At 31.3% G+C, this 25,227-nt stretch overlaps 4 protein-coding genes across 4 annotated transcripts; 3 read left to right on the forward strand and 1 right to left on the reverse strand.

Annotated features, from left to right (window-relative positions):
• Positions 1-44: 44 nt before the first annotated feature.
• LOC123675677 lies at positions 45-12,807 on the reverse strand. The gene is made up of 3 exons (XM_045611127.1): positions 12,672-12,807; positions 1,178-1,333; positions 45-390 (listed from the first exon to the last, which is right to left on the reverse strand). Exons 2-3 carry the CDS (start codon positions 1,247-1,249, stop codon positions 103-105), a joined length of 360 nt encoding a protein of 119 aa, XP_045467083.1. The 5' UTR covers positions 1,250-1,333; positions 12,672-12,807; the 3' UTR covers positions 45-102.
• On the forward strand, positions 3,361-5,051 carry LOC123675676. Its single transcript, XM_045611126.1, has 5 exons — positions 3,361-3,498; positions 3,823-3,843; positions 4,080-4,100; positions 4,441-4,470; positions 4,703-5,051. Exons 1-5 carry the CDS (start codon positions 3,427-3,429, stop codon positions 4,943-4,945), a joined length of 387 nt encoding a protein of 128 aa, XP_045467082.1. The 5' UTR covers positions 3,361-3,426; the 3' UTR covers positions 4,946-5,051.
• Positions 8,245-22,035, forward strand: LOC123675674. Its single transcript, XM_045611125.1, has 8 exons — positions 8,245-8,392; positions 9,398-9,565; positions 9,673-9,762; positions 10,890-10,973; positions 11,066-11,137; positions 11,617-11,700; positions 12,124-12,168; positions 21,667-22,035. Exons 1-8 carry the CDS (start codon positions 8,315-8,317, stop codon positions 21,907-21,909), a joined length of 864 nt encoding a protein of 287 aa, XP_045467081.1. The 5' UTR covers positions 8,245-8,314; the 3' UTR covers positions 21,910-22,035.
• A 1,085-nt stretch (positions 22,036-23,120) lies between these two features.
• Positions 23,121-24,999, forward strand: LOC123676462. Its single transcript, XM_045612360.1, has 2 exons — positions 23,121-23,364; positions 24,287-24,999. The coding sequence occupies exons 1-2, from the start codon at positions 23,185-23,187 to the stop codon at positions 24,524-24,526; spliced, it is 420 nt and encodes a 139-aa protein (XP_045468316.1). The 5' UTR covers positions 23,121-23,184; the 3' UTR covers positions 24,527-24,999.
• The last annotated feature ends 228 nt before the right edge of the window (positions 25,000-25,227 follow it).

Raw genomic sequence — 25,227 nt, forward strand, 5'->3', positions numbered from 1 at the left:
CATCCAAAAATTGTATTGGGTTCAAAACAATAAAAATATCTAAATATACACCAATTATTTTATTAAAATCAACATCGAAACACATTATACTAAAATTCCTGCCTATTTGTCCCAACTGCCAAAAATATTGTCAATTCCACGTTCTACATGTTCAACAGCTCTTGCAGCTGCTCTGGCAGTCTCTCGGAGAGCTTCAGCAGCACCTTTTCCAGCTTCTTCGACGGTTTTGGACACCAATGTAGCTGGCACTTCAACAACGCCCTGTGCAATTCTTCCTGCAGTATCAGCAGTATTAGCAGCTAAGTCTCCTACGCCGGAAACAGCCTCTGATATGAAGCTTTTCTCTTTTGGTGGTTGTACCTCCACTGGGGAGACTCCGTCTTCTGGCACCTAGAATCAAACGAAATTTCATTTGTAAACATTCATTACCTTTCATTCTGAATCGATTGAATAAGCCAAACCCTTTTTTCAACGGATTCCATTAAATATCGCATTCATATTATAAATTATTTGTATTCAAGAAAAAAAGATTCTGCTTGTTGCGCGCAAAACACAATAAGATTATACTGAACGGTTAAAAATCATGTTCAGACCATGCTGAATGATTTCGCACAGTAGTAGTATGATATTGACAACAAAAGAAAGAAAGGAGAAAATATTTAATATCAATAAAGGCATATCTGAAATGAATCAATTCGACTTAACGTTTCAGTCTATATTTTGTGAAAGTTCAATGGCTATCTACAATCCAATTTTCCTATATGAAAAATTGTTAGAAAATCTTGAATTGAAGTATTTGAAATTTTGAAACTGATTGAGATTCTGATTTCTTTCAATTCCCAAATAATTATTGTCAATTTCATTTTTATATTCGAAACAACTCATTATTATCTCCTGGGAAGCAATTATAAAATCCGAAACATATTATGTTGAAATATATTTTGGAAGAAGGAGATATTTAGTGTAAAAGATATTTTACATTATTGTTTGAACAATTTTTACAGAAATTCATACTCAGAATATGTATTATATCTGTGAATGTAAATATTTTTAAGGTTACTGATGATGTTAATAATTAGCTGCAAAGGTATTATTTAGATAAATAATAATACACTGCTGATTTCCACAAAATTTTTTTTTTTTTTTTTTTATATATAAATGTTTTTTCGGTACTTACATATTTGATAACTATTTGTCTTGAGTAGGCAGATGCTACAAGGCAAGCAAAAAGAACAACGAAGACCTTCATGATGATTGTGTTTCAGCTTTTCTCTGAATACTGAACCTCTACCTGAATATGTTGTTTTTATAATAAATTGGGCTGGAAACTTTCCTGAAAAATTATCAATAATTACCGAATAAAGGTATTGATAATGTTAAGATTTATGTCAATGTTTCCTCTATGATAAGATCATATCCAAAATATTTCGGTAGATTAATCCATTCAAATTTACAAATCGGTTCACTTAGTTTAATTGATTAAATTCAAAGGTATAACTAGACATTAACCATTTTGATACCCAAAGTTACGTATGTTTTTGGATATACGTAAAAAAAATAATTAATTATTCTGAGTTGAATTCGTTGTTATAAACTCTAATTGAATTACAGACGTGAAATCACAAATTTTCCGAAGTTATTAGTAAAAAAAAATGTTTTTTCAGAGAATTTTCTTAGACCTCTGTTAGATCTCTCAATCAATCCATCCCGTATATTTCTTCTCCCATTGTGATTGGAAAAATTTCCCTAAACACGTCGAATAATTTTGCTTGGGGGCGCTTTGAACCCTCAAAATTGAATAGGGAAGAGGGGTTCAGTGATAATTCGTTTGAAAGGTCTTGGAAGCATCTTCACTACGATGTTGAGTAATTTTGATTAACCATTTTCCCAAAAATCACCTTAAATATTTTGTTTTTTTCTTTAATGAGCAATCCCATTTTTATAAAGCCCTTTTTGCAAACTCAAAAAAAATTGAATTGAAATTTTTTTCCCAAGAAATAAAAAAAATTTTTCAAACTATAAATAAAAAAATCGAAACATTTCCTTATTTTGCCTTCATTTCTTGTTCTTAGAAAGTGTTTATCTGGTTTCTTCGATTATTTCATGTATTATAAATCAATCTGTTCTTAACTGATTGTTTTAAAATTTAAAAAATAATTACCAACTCACAGAACCACGAAATTACAACAATCAGCCATGTATGCTGGAATCAAACTTTTCAATCACCTACCAGAGCGAATTAAGCATCTTGAATATTTAAGTTTTGAAAAAAATTATCAAGGATTTATTACTAAAGCAGTGTTTCTATAGCAAAGAAGAATATTTTTGTTTCAGGTTGATTTGAATATTTATTTTGATTTCTTTTCCTGTTTACTTAATTTCTGACCTGTCCTATATAAATGTAAATTTGTTTCATGGGATGCAATAAATGATTATGATTATGATTGCACATTGCTAGAACGTGTTGAGCACCAGTTCGCAAATACCTCAATTTGCAATACCCTGGTAGTTGGATTGGAAAAATAAGTTCTATGGAGTTGCCAGCCCGATCTCCTGACCTGAACCCTCTGGACTTCTTCTTGTGGGGACATCTTAAGTCCAATATTTTTTTGACTCAGTCTGAAAATTTGGATGAACTCCACCAACGAATTGTATATGAGTTTCGTCCATTAACTACAATTATGCTGAACCATGTTAGAAAATGTTTTCAATCAATATTATATTATTTTATGGAAGTCAATTAAGAACAATTTGAACATTTGATTTAAAAACACAGATTTAATTTTGTTGATTGTTAGCAAGATAAAATAATTCAATTTTTTCCAAAATTGTTTCTATGGCAAAAAAAAATAAATTATTACACCAATGGATCTTCTAAAAGAAAGTGCCTGTAAGATTTTTCAATTATGTTAAGAACACCAATTATAAAGAAGTTATGAGAATTTTTCATTTCACGCCATTGTCCAATTTTCTTTTTTAGCTTGAAAACAGTTGAATATATGAGGTTGCAGTTTTCATTTCATATTTATATTTAAAATCGAGCTTGAAAATGTGCCTTTAATTTTTTTCTAGCTCAAATGGATTCTGAGATCACCTCAACGAATTTAGGACACCCGATACATCTGAATATATTTTGAAATAAAAAATTTAAGAATTCAAATTGAAAATGATTTTGAAGGATATTGTAGAGCATAAAATCATTTTATTTCATAAAATTACAATAAAAAACGGAAAAATGAGGACATTGTCATCTATCTCCTTTTTTGTATCGTATCTGCAGAGGAAATATCTACATCCCTTGTTCTATCATAATCAGAGTTTTCCGCAGTTAATCTTAGAGGAAAATGAAGAATGCGTTCTATTATAAAATGAGATGAGCTCCATTGATGCTCTAGTGTTCAGCAAAGTGCACAATCATAAGTCACCATGAAAGTCTTCATCGTTCTTATTGCTTGCCTTGTTGCATCTGCATACTCAAGGCAAGTGATTGTAAGATATGTAAGTTTAAGTAGTTAAATACCTAACTTTAGAAAATGTTATTCTTTATGATGAAATTCAAAAAATATCAATTCTTGGAAATTTTTGGAAAATATAATATAATTGACTGGAGTAAAAAATGGCTTATAATCAATAACACTCGAAAAGCATTAAAAAACTACTTTAGCATTGGGATAATCAATAGTTTCGATAATTGTCATTATTTATATATTGTTTTTATGGTCTCTGGGATTACTAAGACCAACTTCCTAATGGAAAATTTGCATTGTTCAAATTTTCCACAATGAAATTTTAAATAAACTTTAATATTGATTTTTTTCGCAGGTCGATCCTGAAGCAATCAGAGTAAGTATTCATTGGATGTATTGGGCAGCATTTTTCAATTTATATTTTGGTTGGAAGGACTCCTTCGTATCATTCCAAGGTCATTAAAAAACTAGAATAATCATATCTCAAAAACATTGTTTGATATCTTCTATATTCTTACATTTTTAATAGAAACAAAGACCACCTTCGGAATGATACTTTGAACTTATTGCAGTGAAATTCTGAAAAAAGCATTAAAATTTATTTCTTTACAGATCCATCCTGAAGTGATCAGAGTAAGTATCCAGTGGACGAATTGTATATTAATTCATAAATCATTTTTGTTGAGAGTAATCTAAAACTTCACTGTATTAGAAATATTTTCTTTCATTCATAATAAGAAAAAATATTCTATCAATGGGTATGGCACTCTGCTTCCTCGTCCTTCGTTTATAAAATCAACCCTATACATTAGTGTATTTCGGTCTTGTCTTCCCAAAATTTTAATTTAACACAGTTTGTAGGCGGAAATTTTGATGTCGGAGACCAAAAATTTTATGCAAATATACAATACAATATACAAAGTAAACATTTATGTTAATAAGTATACATTTAGTAAATGTCGTTAATTTTCAGATTCAACGACCACTGATAGATCCCGTACCGGTAAGTTCTTCCTCATTTTTTAATTCTATATAATAATAGAAGCTGCACAGATGCAAAAAAAAGGAAATATTTTCTGTTAATTTCTTAAATTAAAAAATTTACAATACATAACAGCATCAATTGAATTATAGTAGTTTCTCTAATTTTGATCAAATATAGAAGAATATCCGAACATATAATATTAGAAGCACTTTTCGCTTATTATATTTGCATTAATATAGTAAATTTTCAGCCAAAAAGGAGCTTCTTAGGCGAAGCTTTCAACCAAGTGGGAGAATTAGCAGCCGATACTGTTGATACTGCAGGAAGAATTGCACAGGGTATTGTCGAAGTGCCAGCTACATTGGTATCCAAAACCGTTGAAGAAGCTGGAAAAGGTGCTGCCAAAGCTCTCAGAGAAACTGGCAATGTAGCTGCAAGAGCTGTAGAACATGTTGAACATGGAATTGACAATATGTTCAGCGGATGGGACTAATAAGCCGAAATTTTAATATTTCTTTATTTGATTATTTTAATCGATCCATACTAATATATGTTTATACCTGAAGCTTAACAGAAATAAACGATATTATTAATATTGAGATCTATCAAATCATTTCTAGCGAGAAGAGAAAATGAAAATATATGCTATATAATCCATGCTGATATAATTAATTTTTTTGTTTAACTTTGACATGAAGTTTTGCACACGAATAGTGTTCCATTACAGCTCGAGAACTTTTTGAATTTCTTTTCCAAAAATCACCATGGGAGAAAAGGAGAGTGAATCATTTAGAAATATTCTAATATACTATGCAAGAATTCGGGTACCTACTCAACTCCATCTGTATCCTAAAAGCTGCCAGCATTTCTTAGTTTGCAAAGGACTCGAGAAGTAAAAAGTCGAAGAAAGAATCTGTCAGTTATTATTATGTAACTCATTGTTGAGGATATTGAGTTCAAATTTTTCTTCCATATGTCACGAATGAATTATGAAAATAAGTAAATTTCTGTTGAAGTCATTTTTGTTTTGTTGTTCGTTCCAACCTATTCCATTGATAATATATGGATTTTTTCAAGTCGATATCGGACTCAGTTTGTATTCTACAAAAGTTGATTGAAATACACTCTTTCACGATGAAGTGATATTCAAAAATAAAAAGTTACCGAAAATGGCACAAATATAAACTTTATTTATTCATTAATCCTTCCAGACATGCCAGAAATTCATATAATAGGGATTATCAACAAAAGAAAAAAAAGGAATTACTAAATAAATTTTCGACCTATTTCATGTTGGGAATAAAATTCCCCATAATTCATAATAATAAGTTCAAAACATTAAAAACTATTCTTTTGTCAAAAAAAATTCATATAGATTAGAAATAGAAAATCAGTTGAAAGAAATGTTTTTTACATAGAATTTGGTACGAAATCAGTTGTTTGATATTTATGATTTTTTAGCGCTGATTCCCCGAACAAATCGCTCTATATAATTTCGTCTCAATGTCTGTAATTTTGAGCTGATGAGGTTCAACTCATTTATGACAAATTAGTGGTGAAATCCAAATCTATCCATCCATACACGATAACTCTCGCATGGAAATCCTAGCCACTAGAGGTAAAGTATGTTGATGGAAATAATCCCAATATAGCCGTTAAAAATGTTCGCTTTTTTTTAACATAGTTTATTGCTTCGATTACAAAGATCATAAGCACTATGAAACAATTACTAAAAACAACAATTATAGCACAAATATTTTCAAATTTATATAAAGGAAATGATGAAATTCCACATTCATACAGGATGTTCCTAAATTAGAGGTACAAATGAAAATGACAGATTCCTCGGGTCATTTTAAGAAAAAAGTGCTATAAACATTCATTTTTAGAGATACAGCGTGTTAAAATTTAATATTTCTCTCATAGCACCTTCCCTTCACAAAATATTCAAATAAAATTGGGCATGAATATTCCAATTTAAAATTTTCATCTTGTAATATGCTAATTTTGAATACGAATCTATAGGGTAATATTTTTTATCTACCCCTATTGAATTATATATTCATTATTCAATTGCTTTTGACCAATTAATAGTATCTATTAACAAACAGAGTTAGTTATAATAACTCATTATAATAAATCGGAACAGATAGATTTGTGCTTCTATACCTCTCTGCTTCTATTCGATTGGCCGAAAGGGAAAATTCCATTATTGTTATTGAGGAGAGTCACTTTAATAATTTTGACGTTTTCAAATTAAGTTGATATCTAACTATTGTGAATGTTTCGCTAAAAACGATTAATGCAGATAGTGGAGATGACATATTATATAAACATTTCCAAAAGATAAACAGCTAATGTCAGCATACAGAATTACTCACTCGAAAAAAATATAAAGGAGTTTATAAAAATTTTCAAGATTGGTGTAGCAGTAAGAACATTAAGGCATCGTTTACAGGGAATGTGTTTTGGTATATTTTAGTGGATTGTTATAGACAACTATTAAGGTTTTTCAATAAAGTTCTATATCTAAATTTCCATCTCTTTTGTACTCGGGATCGAGCACAAATGTTTACTTTCCGTTCCTTTTGTCTATATTCTAAGTCTGTATTTGTTTCTTAGTATTTATTGATATAAGCGTAGATAAATTTATAGTATTCACCTTGCGATAATAGTCATAACTCAATTGATGAATTACAGCACTCGCCTGCGGCTCGTGCTGCAAAATTCATCTGCGTGAGTTATGACCTACATTACTGCTCATTGAATAATATACTTTTCTGAAACAGTGCCCGCTTTTTGCCTCCAGAACTTTTTTTTGAGAACCACCAGTAGTTCAGAAAAATGTAAAAAGGAACTTTGGTCGAATACTACATTTTTAGGTTTCTTGTATCATAGTTTTTTCGTATCTGCTACCGATTTAGGGAAAAAATTTCAAACAATTATCTAGTAATCCTCAGAAAAATCCAAATTATTATAAAGATCCAATTGATTAGCTCTGATGAATAAATGAAATTCAAGTTTGGTACTTTGACGAAGATCAATAAAGATTCGGTAAACTGGTATAATCATCACAAAAAGTAGGACTACAAGAAACACCCTGTATCCCGAAAAAAATGTTTGCGGGTCCATGTTTTTTGTCTTAAAAATAACTAAGGCATCTCTCATTCCCCTCAGCACCTTCAATTTAGATTAAGGATTTTAAATTTCATTCATAACTTCTTATTGATCTCATTACCAGAACCAGAGAAAATGAAATCATGATATCGAAAAAATACTGAATATTTGCGGGACCAAATTGAGATTTTTCACGTAAATAAAAATAACAATTTCAAGCTCTGTGCATAAAATTCTTATAATTATGCTCATTCAAAATTTCAAATACCAAAAGTATTCTGGACAGAGCATTGCATAAAATTGTAACAGTGAATTATCTCCATTCACTTCATCGATTCTCAACCTATATATTCAAGTATTGAATTCTCAAGAAAACGATTGGAAGAAGGACCAAAAGATCTGGAGAAAATTTCAATAAAAGTTATTCCTTAAGGTATCGCGAAGATAAGTTATTTTCTAAAAAAATATTTTTTTCATTTCAATATTTCGATATGTTCTAACATATCAATCTTCATTTTCCAGTAATTTATCTTTTAGTGATATTTGATGTACATTCTGACCACAATAATTCAATTGATCCCTTTTATCTTTCTATGGAGGAAATTATGAATGATAAAACCGCAACAATGCGAAAGATATTTAATTTTTCTTGTTTCCAGATAGATATCGAGCAGGAAAAATACCTGATATATAACAAATATAGAACAAAGGTAATATTTCAAATTCAGTTAGTTGCTTTGTGCTAATGGTTTTCAAAATGAAGTACCAATTATCCGCTCTGGTCGTGTGCCTTTTATTCTTGTCGTATTCTACGACAGAAGGAGTGAGTTGACGTTTTTCAAGAAGTCAAAATTGTATTTTTCGAAATTTCAATTTTATGTTCTATCCTCAACGTTATTGAACTACATTCAGTAGAAGCAATAAAATATTTATTACACCCATCTTTGATTTCACTACTGCATTTTATAATTACGTATATTTTCTAATCAATATTTTTCGTTTGAAATAATAATTTGTTGCTGCAGTTTCAATGCCATCACATAAAGTGGTTTTTTCTTAATTGTCCGTAATCAATAAAATTCCAACTACAAAATAGTTTCAATTTTTTTATTTCATATTTATCCGATACAAATTATGATATTCCTACCAGAATGGTTCTTAATGTTCTTTTTTGTATGATGAAAATAATCGACTTAGAATTTGAGAAATTTATAGGGTTAACCACTTCACTCTGTCGAAATATATTTTTTTCAAATTTTACTTCGAGTGCAAAAGATATCCACCTTTTGCATTTGTTGCATAAATAACTATCAAATATAGCTACAATATCGAATGTAACAATATTCCATATACTCTGTGATATAAAAATACACCAAAAAGGCCTTTGAATTTTTCAAACCAAACTAGGTAGAAATGTTTAACTAATTAAAGTTGTAATTGATTAAAATTTCATTCCAAATAATCTAATAGTTTTACTTGATGTCAATAAAGAAATGATTGGGAATATATTTTCTTGAAAGATTAAGTTGATTTTGGTATTGTTTTTGTGTTCTTCTTTCTATATCAAATATAGGTACAATATTGAATGTATCAATTTGCCATTTCTATTATATACTCCGTGATAAAAAAATACACCAAGTACATTGGATTTTTTGGGCCTCACAAGGAAGAAATATTTAACTATTGATCAGGAATATTTCAAAAAATTTAATCGATTCCGGTAGTTAAACATTTTTGCCAAGTTTGGTCGAAAAACTTTTGGGAGTTGCAATATTCCAATAGTGCATCTACCGATTCAAATATTTTTTGTGATTTTAATTTTTTTCAGACAGCTGCAGCTTCCGTTCTTCATACAGCCCCTATGCATTTGAAGATCACACCAGAATGTGCACGAATCTTGGAATACTATATTATAACACAACGCATTAAACAACAACCAACAGATTTGAAAAATATTCAAATAATTGAGAAAGGAAAACCTGGACAACCAATAAGAGTAAGTGTCTACTGAATTCGACGGTACGTTCAACGGTTATATACAGTCACATACTCTTGAGATACGAAAATGATCATTCAAAAATTAATAATATAATATAATTATAGGTTGATTTGACATCTGATCAAATTCCCCCATCATTGTTGACGAAGAATATACAAATTATTGAAAAAGGAAAACCTGGAGAACCAATAAGGGTATGTCTCGACTAAACTCTTATTTTCCACATTCAACCTAATTGCACAATTCAATAAATTATATTGTGATAAGTTTTCACATAAGAGTATATTGTGCATCTAGTGCGAAAAACTAAGGATTTCTTACGAGTAAGAAAGGTGGTTTTGCACGTATTGGACACTACTTTTTCTGCGATTGTTAATGCCAGTGAAGTTTCACAATATACAGGGTCCTCCAGATTTTAGTGCAATACCTTTGGCGTCGGATAAAAAAACTCTTTTCATGAAAAAATGTTTACATAAACATCAACCCGAACAAGTTTCGTTTTCCAAATACAGGGTGTTAAAGTTTGAAGAAGAAATCAGTTGTTTGCTTATAACTCTAGTATTATAATAAACATTTTTTTAATTTTGAGGTATTGAAGTCTGGATAATGTAATGTATCGAATTAGGTAAGTGTCTCCGGCCAAAATTATCCAGTGGCGTAGATGAAGGCGTGCGATGATCCTTTCCCTACCCCAATCTCATTTTTTTCAAGAACATTTTTTCTTTTCTGAAATCAAAAGGTTTTTACTAAAAATAAAGGTCCTGAATTTTTTTCATTGAATCTCAAGATATTCGAGTACAAAGCAAACCCTATCTACGAAAATCTACAAAAATTAATTTTTCAAACTTTCCTATTAGTGATAAATGAAAATTTACGTAGTGTATTTATGTTTGCTTTGTACTCGAATATCTCGAAAATAGTACATTTGAAAAAATCCAAGAGAGCTTCCCTTCAATAAATATAATAAAAAAACAGACTATATCTCTAGAACGAAGATTGTTATGATATAAGTTTATAAAAACTTTTTTTCATAAGGAGAGTTGTTCTATCCGACGCCAAAGTTATCGAACAAAAATCTGGACCACTCTTTAGAAATTAAAAAAAAATCCTGATTTCATTGGTCTATCACTATGCGGAATCATTCCTCACAGTTCTAACCTTGGAAAATGATTCTGCACGGTGTTCAGTATAATATTATATTGTTTTTGGACATTCCATGCAGGCTTTTTTTTTATATAATTCGAGTGAATGATAATATAAAGGCGATATTTCATAGCAGTCTTAAAAGAATGAATAAATTATGCGCAGTTGTGGATTGCAGGTGGATTGGACCTCTAAAGAGCTGCCATCCGTATTGACAAAAAATATCCGAATTATTGAAAGGCCTGGAGAACAACCAATAAGAGTGAGTGTCGACTGAATTGATAAAAGTGCAATATTATCCGTTTTCGAAAACACTTTGATCACATTGATGAATATGAAATTTATGAATTATAGGTAGATTTGACAGGTCAAGAGCTCCCATCACAATTACGAATAGTTGAAGGTTCTGGAGAACAACCAATACGAGTAAGTATCTAAATAATTTCTATTGAACCTCTAGTTGTAAAAATCAATACAAATACATTTTTATATAACAGGTTTCCTAAAAGAATTATACAATTTGAAATGGTTAAAAATGTTAAAATGGCGACACTTTATATAATGTTTGACATTTCTTTCATCATTTATGGTCAGTAAGTTGGGCCATTTATTCATGGAAAGATACCGGCTTTAACAGCGTTTAGAAATTGTTTTATCGGAATCACGGCTCATTTATTTCTTTCAGTACCCACAAATGAGCACTGATTTCGATCAAACAATTTACTCACCAAAAATTAATACACAGTGTTGCTATTATATCCATTTTAATTTTATAATTTCCATTTGAGAACCCTTCAATTATATTTAAACATACACATACACTGTTGACCATATCCAACAAAGAACAAACGAAATTTATAATGCTGTTACAACTGTTTAAAATAAATAAATACTTTGAATTAAAGGTAGATCTGACATCTGATGGGCGCCCCTCAAGAAATGTGAGAATAACTGAAGAAGGAAATACAGTAGTAAAACTAAAACCATCTGTAAGTACCAGCCAAATTCTCGAAAATTTCACCGACCCTCTATAAAAATCAATAAAATGGGATTGCAACACGTTTTAAAAAATATATTGACATCTATATTCCACAAAATGAAAATTTAAATTTTATAGATTCATTGAGGAAATTAAATGTTTGAATTCTCATTCAAATTACATCAACATTATTTGAAATGAAAATTTTTGAAATAGGTGAAGATCAAGAGCACGCCATAAAAAATCGTATTTGTTCGTTTTATCGAAAAACATTTTCAGATATCTGAAGGTCTGAAGTAGGTGAACATTTCACAAAAATTACTGAAATGTCTTGAAATATTGGGTACCTCAATGATTTGATGAACTCGTCTTTCTAGCGTTACATCATACCTACATACAAAATATCGAATCTAAAATTAAATACTTTTTTTAGGGAGAAGATACAGACGTTGTCTACGTGAAAGGAACTGGAACCACCGTAAGTATCTCGTCTTAAAGTTGTTTTTATTTTCGGCTAACTTCTTCAAATAATACTAATCAAATCTTATACCACAAACTTTTCCAAAATAGTTTAATTGATAAAAATTTGAGATTATAATCTCAGCTCATAGAATATTTCAAATTATTTCGAAAACGTGGATTTGACCTTCAACTCATCTGATATGTAAGGTTATTCCTCAAAATGCCACGAAGACATGAGCTCAATCGCAGCTGGCTCATTCGCAAGACGTAAATTTGATAATTTTTCGAGTATGGTAAATTATTCAATTCCATGAATTGCAGACATTTAAATTCATTTTTCAGGCTCTAGACCCAAGAAAAAAAGTTTGGTATAGAATACAAATTGTATTTTGAGCATTTTTTTATAAGATTTTACCTTTCAAATGTTTCTTCAAAATTTAAAGGGTGCAAAATGGTTTTCGTCTTTTTCTTGAAGCAAGGGACTCTTACAATATTTCATATAAGAATATAGGTACTCACTCAATTAGTCCAAAGGTCACGACAATAGGAATAATCACTGGAAAAAATGATAAGTCGGGAAAATAAAAATGTCCAGTTGTGTATTGGCATCAGGTGCTCTTATTCTATTTACCGATGTCCAACCTCATAAATGATCAGAACTGCTATGAATTCAAGAATGATTGGTAGGCTTGACCGATCACAAGATGCGTCCTGGACTGTGAGTGGGGTCCATTCTCGAGGTGTAACCACAGATTAAAAATTATCAATAATATTCTATGGCTCCTTAGAGTAATACACATAGATAGAGGAACGGTGATTTAATAAATCACAGCGGCGACAATTTGTTCAAATTGAGCCTAAACATAGCGAATCTTATGGCTTTATTATTTATTTATATATTTTGTAATTTTATATGCTCATATTTAGTCTTGAGTTTTGTGTGTTTACTTTTGAAATTTTTGTTCGTGTATATCTTTTGGTTTTTCTGTATCTTTGATCACACTATTTATGCTAATTCTATATTCTTACACACAAACAGAGTACTCTGCTTCGTAAGTATGCTCATTTATTCACCATTTCAAGAATGTAGTAAATTATAGACGAATACTTCAATTGAATAAATGTTATTATTATTATTATTTACCATAGAACTTAAGAATACAATTGACTGAACTGAACTGACTCTTTGTCAAAATTGAAATTATTGGGCCGAATAGTTTTTGATTGTATTTATTCAACTGAAGAATACTACAATGACTTAATAAAATGGTCCTTAAATTTTGAATAAATCCCAAAATTCAAGTGAACGGAGAATGTCCCTAACATGGTTAGATTACGTTGTCGGATTGTGATATATTTTCCAATTCACAATTTTACTATATTGTTATCTAAGTATATATAAAACCGCTTGCACATATACGTCAAACTTTAAACGTAAAATCACAGCCCAAACGGGACCATCTAGAGCAAAAATGACAAGAATACGACCCCCCTCAAAATCGTCTGGAGATCCCGGGAAAAATCCCAAACCTTCGATTCTCCCCGCGGTTTTCGAGTATACGGGGTGTTTCGGATCATTTTGACATTTCAAGTCCCATATTTCTGTGGTATCTGTGGACAATTTGGCTGTCAGTGTCATGTTAATAATAAATATTCCATTTCGATATATGAAAGTTCTTGAAAAAGTTTGCAGTTTCCAAAATTGTTATTCAATATTTAAATAAATGCCGACATATAAAATGCAAAGTCTTCGGCGAATCAAAAATTCGATAGATATTTGTCAAAATTTGGAAATGAACATTTATATCATCGAATGCATTTTCCTCAATTCAGGTTTGTTTGAAGAGTTTGTATTATTTGGAATTAATTGGATGAATGTTACTTTATTTCAGGAATTTTTCATTTATTTTCCACAATCTATAAAACTACATTTCCTTTCGTGAGAATTTGAATTCATTGCGACAAAAGATGGAACTACCAAAGAGAACAGAAGCTTCATTCATCAATTCAGTCTTGGATTGGAGTAAAAGTTATGCTACTATGAAACAGTATTAAACAGATAGAAAGACTCCTTATAGATAATTCACAATTGGCTTTATTACTGGAAAAAAAGAGCCAAGTTAGTCAGATAACAGTCAAAAGTTTCCATGAGTTTTTTGAATATCTAAAATATACACTTTTACGACAGAGGAGTGCAAAAATATAAGTGACCACTCCGTTTTTGAAGAATTTGAGTGCAGTGCTGTTGAATTTATAATGAATAAGTCAAATCTTTCATACTAATAATTTCAACTATATATACCCTGTTATATTATATTCCGCTCAACTGAAACATGTATTAATAAGCCTTGGAAATTAGAGACTCTCAAACTTATCACCTGATTTCTCAAAAAGGTTTCACCAAGATAAGATATTGTAGGTAATTGCTTATGAGGTAACATAGGCCATGGGTATTTGTAAGGCAAGCCTATTCATTATGTCTCTTTTTAGTTGGTTTATTATAGCTATACTGAATATTTCTAAAAATAACATTCACTTTAGATGTGAATTAATTAAATTTGGACTTATGCATCATATCATATATGACTATGAAATTGAGAAAGACATATTTTTCTAAATTCCATTATAAGTCTTTCGAATAGTACTTTGAAGATATTGATTTCAATGACGTATGGAATATATCAGTTTAAATACTAGTCAAAATGTTACGACAGAAATAAATTTTGAAGGATCATTCAGTATATGAAGAATTTTAACATGGCAGTCACTTTCGAAATTGGTATCAATTTTCCAGCAATTCAATGAAGGTATAAAATACTTTAAAAAGCAACTATTTATTGAAAATTTCCATGTCATGAATGAATGATCAAATTTGTATAAAAATGTTGATACCTACCTATTTGTTCACTAAAGTTTCCAATCTTTTAATCGTTATAGGAATAGGTGCTATATGGCCATTTCAAAAATGCTATCCTACTGATTTATTCATTGCTTTTCATTTTGGTAAGAATTAAATTATTCATTGATTCAGATCCAAAGTTAACATTTGAAAAAATCAAGTCAATGTAGTTATTGACCCATATGGGTCAATAGTATTGGCCGATACAATTTTAGTACCGATTTCAAATACTCAGTTCCTTTTGACTGAAGTAAAAATTGAACAATGATCTTTGTATCTTGAAATGAGTTTTGCACTTTTCCAGTGTTCAATAATGAGATAATTATTAAATTGACTCAAGAAATTAACAGAGTATGCTATATCAGGACTAGTTAATACTGCTAAAGATGTTAATAAACCTATTAATTTCTTATATGGTTCATCATTACAACTCTCTTTTGTTGAATTAAAATTCAATTTAGTTTTCACATGTTCACAATCAGACATGTTGAATTATTGCAATACATATTTGAAGAATATAATCGATAGCGTTACTACCTTTTCCATCATTTCTAGTAATATTCATCCCTAATCATTTTTTAGCTTCCCCTAATTTCTTTATCATAAAATTTTCTATCAGAAAATTCATTCAGAATTAACATTAGTTAAAACAAAAAAGTCATCCACGTACAATGCAACAATAGTAAGCCAGTTATTTTTTGATTTATGTAAATACTATGATCAGTTGTTGATCTTTTGAAACTTATATCTATCAAAATTTTATTTACTATATAGGACATAAATTGCCCTGTTTAATTCACTTCTGAGTAAAACCCAGAGCCACAAGTCTCGTTGTATAACATAGCATCAATACAATCTTCAGATACTAAAAAACTCCTTAGTTCATCAGGAATTTCCAATAGGTCCTTCGAATTGTTGCAATTATATTGTATTTCTTCACAAAATATGGAATAGAAGAATAATTTGCTGCTCAACTGAAAAATGTATTGATAAACCTTGGAAATGAGGGACTTCTTATAACCTGATTTCTCAGATATGGGTATCCGAAAGGTAGATCTATTATTCATTCTGCCTCTTTTCAGTTTGTTTATTACAGCTATACTGAATATTCCTAAAACAAAAATCTCACTGTAGGTCTTTTCATAGATCTTATCGAACGATTATGTAAATTCAATATTTGTCAAAACTGAAAATAAACATTGAATGCAATTTCTTTATTTCTGGTAGTATTTCTATTAATGAGTCAATTGAATAAATGTAACTTCATTTTAGGGCTCACAAGTAAATATCCAATGGAATGATAGCCCTTAAAATATATCTATTATTCATTTTGAATTGACTTACAAGAATATCAATATTTTCATCGGCAAGACATAAAATGACAAATTTTCTTTCAAAGTTGAAATTCAGAGAAAAATATGCTAATAATTGTCTATTGTAACTATTAAATAAACAAAAAAAAGGACCATAAAAAGGATTACAACTTAACTAACAAACATAAACTTCTTTTGTCAATTTTTCCCACCAAATCATCAATTAAATTTGGACTTATGCATCATACATGTCTCTATAAAGAAGAAATGTGCTAATTTAAAATCTTAATGTTGGGATTATATTATTATTCAATATTCTCTAAAAATTTTTTACAAACCTATAAGCATGAATAACTTTCTTGAAAGACTGACGCTCACATTTTGATTATTCATTTCTCCCAAATTCTTCAAAGAAAGAAATTGCCATTTCTGGAAAAATGAGATTTGAGAATTTGGTTGATATCGGTTATTTTTTATTCATTATTAAAGAATACAATATACGATTTATATTTGAACAAAATTTTAAGACATGCGTCTGAGTCTGACTGACAATTATGATCATAGAGAAATCTTTGTTTATGGTTATGACTGCGTTCGGCAAATCCACACTAGGGATGGGCAAAGGTCAGAAAACTATCGATATCTATACAGGGTCTTTCACGAGGAACCTCACCCATATTTATACGGGAAACTACTGAACGTATTTTCATGAAATTCAGCACTTATATGTATTTCACGATGTTGATGAAATCTAAAATATTTTCAAGGCATGAGCACCTCCGGTTTTTCCGGAAATGACGTCAACTTCCGTTTTTCAAATTAGAACACCATTTTTTTATTGCAGAAATAGATTCCTTAGAAAATTTCAAGTTATTTTGATGTAACATTTTTCAGTTTTGGTTGGAAAATTCTCTCTGAGCGGGAAAATTCGAAAAAAAAATCGAAAATAGAGCTCCGCTGAAACAAGAATAACTTCGAGGTTTTTGGATGGAAAATTTTCATTTTTGGGATTTTTCAGGATGTAAGATTGATGTATCCACTTTAAAAATCGAAATCGCGATTCATGATACAGGGGATGAAAAAATCGCTTTCAAAGTTAGGGATGACAAAATCGTGAAAAATCAATTTTTTCAAATTAGAACCCCATTTTTTTATGGCCGATATTGAATCTACGTTAAAAAATAATGTGAGTGTATGTATCACACCCTTGCCCTAAAATGGATATTTTCTGAGTTATTCACAAAAAACTGTTTTTCGTCTTGAATTTTCAGCTATTTCTTTTCCCTTCACGCCAAAAAGATGAAATTTTCAGGAACTGTTATCTGAACCATGCTGTAGATTTTTCACCCCTTCTTGAAACCGACTTCAAGTTACTATTAGGAGAACCAGGGCAAACTCTCGCAGTTATAACTAGAGAATTTCTCAAGTTTGTCATGGTTCTGTTAATGGTATCTCTCGTTGGTCTGGGTCGGTCAGGAAACCTCTCAATGAACAGTCGAATCGTTCTATCTACACTACAACTTTATTACATTCTCCATGAAGTAGAATGAGATTTAAATAATCTTCATTGGTAACATTAGGCATAGTGATTGATTTTATAACTTAATACGAATTATCACCAAATTAATAGTAAACACAAAATGCTACTGAATGAAGAGGAATTTGGCAGATGTAATTAATGATACTATTATTAAAAAAAAAAGAATGTAAAACATGGTAAGTTTTTGCATATGGTTCATAAGGAATTATTTATTTATCACTGGAGAGAAAACCGATGGCCGATTAGTTGAAATAAAGAGGTTTCCGATACAAATTCGAATCAAAATTCGCCATCTATTTAGGAACAACCTATAACTTTTTTCTCTTGCATATTAGGGTAGTAAAATCTAAAACATGGTTTAATTAACAGTTCCTGAAAATTTCATCTTTTTGGCGTGAAGGGAAAAGAAATAGCTGAAAATTCAAGACGAAAAACAGTTTTTTGTGAATAACTCAGAAAATATCCACTTTAGGGCAAAGGTGTGATGCATACACTCACATTATTTTTTAACGTAGATTCAATATCTGCCATAAAAAAATGGGGTTCTACTTTGAAAAAATTGATTTTTCACGATTTTGTCATCCCTAACTTTGAAAGCGATTTTTTCACCCCCTGTATCATGAATCGCGATTTCGATTTTTAAAGTGGATACATCAATCTTACATCTTGAAAAATCCCAAAAATGAAAATTTTCCATCCAAAAACCTCGAAGTTATTCTTGTTTCAGCGGAGCTCTATTTTCGATTTTTTTTTCGAATTTTCCCGCTCAGAGAGAATTTTCCAACCAAAACTGAAAAATGTTACACCAAAATAACTTGAAATTTTCTAAAGAAACTATTTCTGCAATAAAAAAATGGTGTTCTAATTCCAAAAACGGAAATTGACGTCATTTCCGGAAAAACCGGAGGTGTTCATGCCTTGAAAATATTTTAGATTTCATCAGCATCGTGAAATACATATAAGTGCTGAATTTCATGAAAATAAGTTCAGTAGTTTCCCGTATAAATATGGGTGAGGTTCCTCGTGAAAGACCCTGTATATTGTATCGATAATTTCTGACACTATCGAAATGTATCGAAATATGTAAGAGTAAAATATCGATATATATCGCTGGAATTTTTTGGTGTGAGAAAATTCTGTTGATTTGAATGAAGTTTTTCTATCATAGAGGATAATAATAAGATTCAGATGACAAGATTCAGTGGAAAACGACATATTTAGTAGTTTGCTTCCATTTTTATGGAGTATTTTGTCCTCCTGAACATTTATAGGGACATTGATGTTGACGAGGACGCTGTGATTACAAGGTTTTCAAAGGGTTCAAAGTTTTAAAGACCAAATTAGATTTTGTGATGTAGTTGCCAATTGTCTTCTTTTTTTCATATTAAACAATCTAATTTTTTTTAAATTTCTACCTGAATGGTTAAAACCCTGATAAGTAAATAATGGCATTATAATACAACAAATACATAAGGGTACAACTTTTTTTGCGAAATTCGAGGCTTTATTGTAAAAAACTGGTTATACATTTATAATTCAAAGTATTGCCCATCGCTGGTCACTACTTTCTCCCATCTTTCGGACAGCGTACGAATTGAAAAAACTGGTCATCTTTTGAAGCGATCCACCAATCGATTCAAGTTTTTACTTCTTCATAAGATCGGAAGTGTTGGTCAGCCAGGCCGTGTGCTATTAATTGAAACAAGTGATAGTCCGTGGGAGCAACGTCTGGAGAATACGTCGGGTAGGGTTGTGGGGTAGGAATTCCCATTTTAACGTTTCCATGTATATCTTGACTACTTTCGCAACATGGGGTCGAGCATTGTCATGCAGTAAAATCAATTCATCTTCTCTCTCGTTGTATTGCGACGGTTTGTTTTTCAATGCTCGGTACAAACGCATTAATTGCGTTCGATAACGATCGCCTGTGATTCTTTCAGTCATAATACACTACGCCGAGCTGGTCCCACCAAATACTGAGCATGACCTTAGAACCGTGAATATTCGGTTTGGCCGTCGATGTGGAAGCATTGTCAGGATATCCTCATGATTTTATGCGCTTGGGATTATCGTAATGAACCCATTTTTCGTCTCCAGTCCCAATCCGATGCAGAAACCCCTTCCGTCTTCTTCTTGCAAGCAGCTGTTTACAAGTAAATAAACGTCGTTCAAACACCTCGCGGCTTCAACTCGTACCGCACCCAATTTCCTTGTTTCTGAGTCATTCCTATGACTTTCAGGCGTTTTGAAATGGCTTTTAGTGTCACTCCTATTGATCCTACAATTATTGTTGCGTTTGACATGAGTCTTGATCAATTATTGCCTCCAATTCTGCATCTTCAAAAAACTTCTCTCTTCCACCGCGATGCTGGTCTTCGACATCAAAATCACCATTCTTGAAGCATTGAAACCACTCATCTATATCTTTATTTATTTAATCAAACGGAACAAGCCATTTTACAGATGTACCAGAAAATAACTAAACCTAGACATAAACAATATCGTTGGTACGTTCTTCCACCAATATCGTTCTCACTATAGGTATTTGAAAGCATTCGATGAACCTCAGCCGCGGATTTTTTCATATTTTAATGGAAAATTGAAACCTCCCGCAAATGACGAGAATTTGGCTCGTAAGCTAACATGGTTAATCGTGAATAACTTTATGATGCAGACACAAATCGACTAACATGTCAATGGCGTTATGTTCACAAATACCTAAACTTATTGTATGACATCCACGATATATTTATTTCTACTACCACTTACCGTTACAGCCATCTATTGCAATACGGCGGACGCAAAGTTGTACGCCTTATATAAATATTCATATGAATATCTAAATATAAATATTTTTGAGAGGTAAGGCTTGATATCGGTATAATCTGGGATTTGGTCCCATAGAAATACTCGAAGCACATAACGGCGAACCCCCTCAAAATTTAAGGCTAGGACCGCCCTTGATTTGTCGTCATGGAAAGTTATTTGCATCAAATATTTTCATGTGAGCAAGGGCGAAACGGTATATGTTCTAGGAAAGAAGTCATATAGAATTCTACCCTAGAATCAGCATAGGATACCGAGTGAATCGTCTAAAATCAGCTAACGATACAAGGTTTCCGAAAAAAATCTTTTATTTTCTAGAGGGATACCCAGTGAAGGATCTACCGGCATAGTGACGGGGTCCAAGGGGCGGAGCCCCTTCGGCGAGCAGAGCGAGTGAATATATATTATATTGAATGAAATATATTTATTTGAGTTATTCCCGATTAAATATGCAAATTTGAATATTTGGAATCCGATATTTTTCCTAATTGTCGATTTTATAATAAGCAGAATATTTATTATTTTCTGTATCTACCTGCTGAAATCCAAGATTTGGCAACTTTTGCTCTCCTAGTGTCATCGGTTGTTTCACGTCGTTTGGTGCGCTTGAAGTTTGTTTTCTGAATTTCTGATATATTTAGGTATTCATTTCAATATATTTTGAGTTAATATGAAACGTTGATTCATTATGGGACATAAGAAGTGCGTTCTTTATGGATAAACTCTCGAATTGAGTGAAATATCGTATCACTGATATGTTTTAATTTCCGCTCGCTTCATGTCAAATTTGGTAGTTCATGTTGGGGACAAAATTTGCTTACTGAAAATAACATATGCTCCCTCTATCTATGTTTATTACTCTGGGATCTGGACTTACGAATTATTCCAAGTATACCCAGTATCAATGAAGTAATCTAGCATATTCTTTCTGTTTAGGAATCAACAGTAACAGGCATAATTCCAGGCATTCTCTCCGAGACTGGGCGCATAGCTGGTGAAATTGTAAACACTGGTGGTCAATTGATAAAAGATGATGTTAATTTCAAAGCTGCTCTAATTGGAGGAGCCTTAGGAGGTGCTGGTGAGGCGGCTTCCAATATCATTCGTGAAACTGGACGTGCTGCTGGTGATGCTATTGCAAATATCGAGGAAGGAGTTAACAATATGTTGGACTTCTGAAAATAGTGGTATATATAGTAAATCTTACAATTCTATCCAACATCAACATCAATATATCCAAGCGATGAAGTTAAAATTTGTAACAAGACAAGAATTAAGGAATGATAATAGAATTTTTCGAAAATATCCAGTCTTTCAATTTTTCTATCACTGATCGATGTCATCATTCATCGAAATTGGTTTTGTTATATTGATAGAATACATTTTCCACATTGGTAAGGAATTCCAAATTATTTACGACTCATTAAAATATGCGACATAAATGATTTTTACATTTAATGGAAATTCATCATAAATGACGAAATAATGGAACACTGGCTCTCCTAAACTCTTACGTGAGCAGCAGCTATAGGTAGCGCGAATTGGAGCATGTCATGTGTAGACTTTTGTTACTTGATTTTTTGGCGCAGCATGTTATGTCTTTACCCGACAGACAAATGATGGAAAGGTATATCCTACCATGAAATTTCTGATCATGATGCGCTATCAAGATAAATGAAAAAAAAAACAATAAAAAACTCAATGATAATTCGAGAAGTACGTTTCTTCATAAGAAATTTCCTTAAGAGGGAACAGCACCACGTGACGGCTTAGTTCAAAACGAAATTTGAGATATGTATTCCTACAAATCACCGATTTTTATGAGGTTTTCACATAATTCCCTTGAACAATAATCTACATAAAAGAAAGAAAATATTTTTAATTTGCGAATGAGAAAAAAATAAATTTGGTAATTTTTCGTTTTCGCAAAAAAATTGATGATAGGTACAAAGCACTGATATATTTTGAAATATTCGTGAAAAAAAATACCAAAAATCATTACAAAAGAGGTAAAATTAAAATTTCGTAAATGTTGTCCAACAGTGCTCTACTTAAATATTTGCTTCGAAATAAGAGAGACTATGAAGTGAATATACAACTTCGTACACCTTACAAAATTTGGTCCTCGCAGGAGCGCCAGAGGGGAAATCTATGGGTACCAAAGTTTGAATGATACGCGAAAAACCACGTGGTGGTAATCCCTTTTAATTGATAATCTCATATGGGTAATTCTCAACGTTGAAAATAAAAAAAATAGTATCTGAAAGAAATTCATGGCAGAGATTGATTACTAATTCAATAATCGCTTCGATAAACGAATTTGACATAAAATGTTGATATTGTCTATCGAAGATCCACCGGAAACTCTCATATAATCAGCATCCCACATTTTGCAGTCGATTGTTCCTAATATTCAGTTCGCAATCAAGTGGGTACTGAAAAACATAAAAAATCATGTCTGTGAAAAAGATATTAGTGAGTTTTGTGCTCCTTTTCATCCTTCTGGCAGTGGTCTATGGTTTACCTGCACAACCGTTCGGTAATACAGGAGGTATCAAAAGTGACGTCATAGTTACCAATTGGCCTTCTTCTGGAAAGGGAACAATTGTAGAAGAGGAGCAGCCTGGCTGGATGGTAATAAAAAAATATCCTAAAAAATTTTAGATGGCAAATATTTCGTAATCAATTGACTATGGTTTTCAAATTTATCATTCAGTTATATATTATCGATTGCTATTTATATGTCTTCGAATTTCTAAATTTGTTACCAAACTCTCTTCTTTGGTTTTCTTCGAGATTTGGGTTGATAATATAATACAGTTGGTTTAAAATTATTTCTTTGAAAAATAATTATGACGATACGATGAACCATTGAACAAGACAGAGATGCTATGTATTACTATTCATATACTACCAAAATTCACCTTATATCTATTCAAAACAGTAAAATTAATATCGACTACAAAATTTCTCCTTAAAGGGTTCAAGATGTTACAACTTATTATGAAGTGCTAATGAAAAGCTCAATACTTGATTTAATAATCTTCAACCTCAAATTTGAATGGGATAATAATACAAAATCAAAGTCTTCTCTCGAGTTTTTCGAAATTTCTTTGAATTTAAATGAACCTTTCGAGAGAACCTATTATATTGTTGTGACTCTGTCTGCCCGAGCGGTGGCGTAAGGGTCTTCAAACCACACTCTAGTGCAGCCCCGGCAAATTTATAGTGGCCGCCGCATTACAACAGAGTCACCTCTCCACGATACAGTTGAAGGTGTATTAGGCAGAGATCACTGGGTTGTCTAACTGAATATTCCACCATAATCTCGGGATGAAACACCGCAATCTCCAGAGAGAGATTTGTTTTCCAAAATTCTTCAAAAATAAAGTCCGAAAGATTACATTACAATCAAGGAGTGGAATAGTAATTGTTTGATGTTGTTTATTTTGATTACTCACATATATTCTTTCATTTCTGTTGTAATGTTTATCAATAACAGCTGAAATATTCATTAATTAGCTGAGTCTTAATCTAAACAAAATACTTTTTTCAGAGACGTCAACTCATGAATTTCGGAAAAGCGGCAAGTAAAGTGGGTAACATGATGGGTTCTCATGCAACTAAAATTACATCTGCTCTCGATAAAATTTGTGAAATTATCAAAACAGTAATTCCACTCTTAGCGGCAGTGTGTCATGTTGGACAATTTGGATTTTGTGCTGCGACTAATGAAGCTCCAAGTGATCTTTCAGCCGCCATTTCTCCAGCGATGTTGAGTGACTTGGACCGATGAATCCTAAAGAAAAATGATTATATTATACATAGAGAATAGAAAGAGAATTATAAGATTGCGGCAACTAGCCATTTGGTCACAAGTAACCTGGGAATGATTAAAGACAGGAGAAATCATTATAGCACTATATTATGTGTACCTAATCATATAAAAAAATGAATTCAGCAATTGAATATTCTAAATATAAAATAATTAGAGCTAAATTTTCATCCATAGTTTTTTTTTTATTATTAACGCTCTGGCTTTATCCGAAAGGCTTAAAACCTTATTTATTGTTGGTTAGTTACTTTTAATCTTTTTTTCACTTATAAATCTACAGAAAATATAATTTTAAACTGTTATTGTTGGTGATGTTTCATGTAAATAAAAACAATTTTAGGCACTATTTTAATTTTGGGTTTAGAAACGTATATCTCCAAAAATTTATACGATAATAAAACAACAAAAAGACATTCATAAAACTTTCAACAGAAGTTACATGGTTTTTTATTTCACATCATTATGAGTTTTTATTGTTAAATGGTAATTATTTCATTAGAATCAGTGAAAACCTTGTAATAACCATCTCACTTGTCTGACAACATAAATGTATACTTGTTTAGAACTGCCTAAATTGTCAAGAGACAGGAACAAGTTATACAAAGAGATGGTTGTTTTCAAGTTTCTTAACCAAGTTCGGAAAATTATTCAGGTACAGCCTT

The sequence above is a fragment of the Harmonia axyridis genome, chromosome 3 (assembly GCF_914767665.1).
Source record: "Harmonia axyridis chromosome 3, icHarAxyr1.1, whole genome shotgun sequence".
Taxonomy (NCBI): Eukaryota; Metazoa; Arthropoda; class Insecta; order Coleoptera; family Coccinellidae; genus Harmonia; species Harmonia axyridis.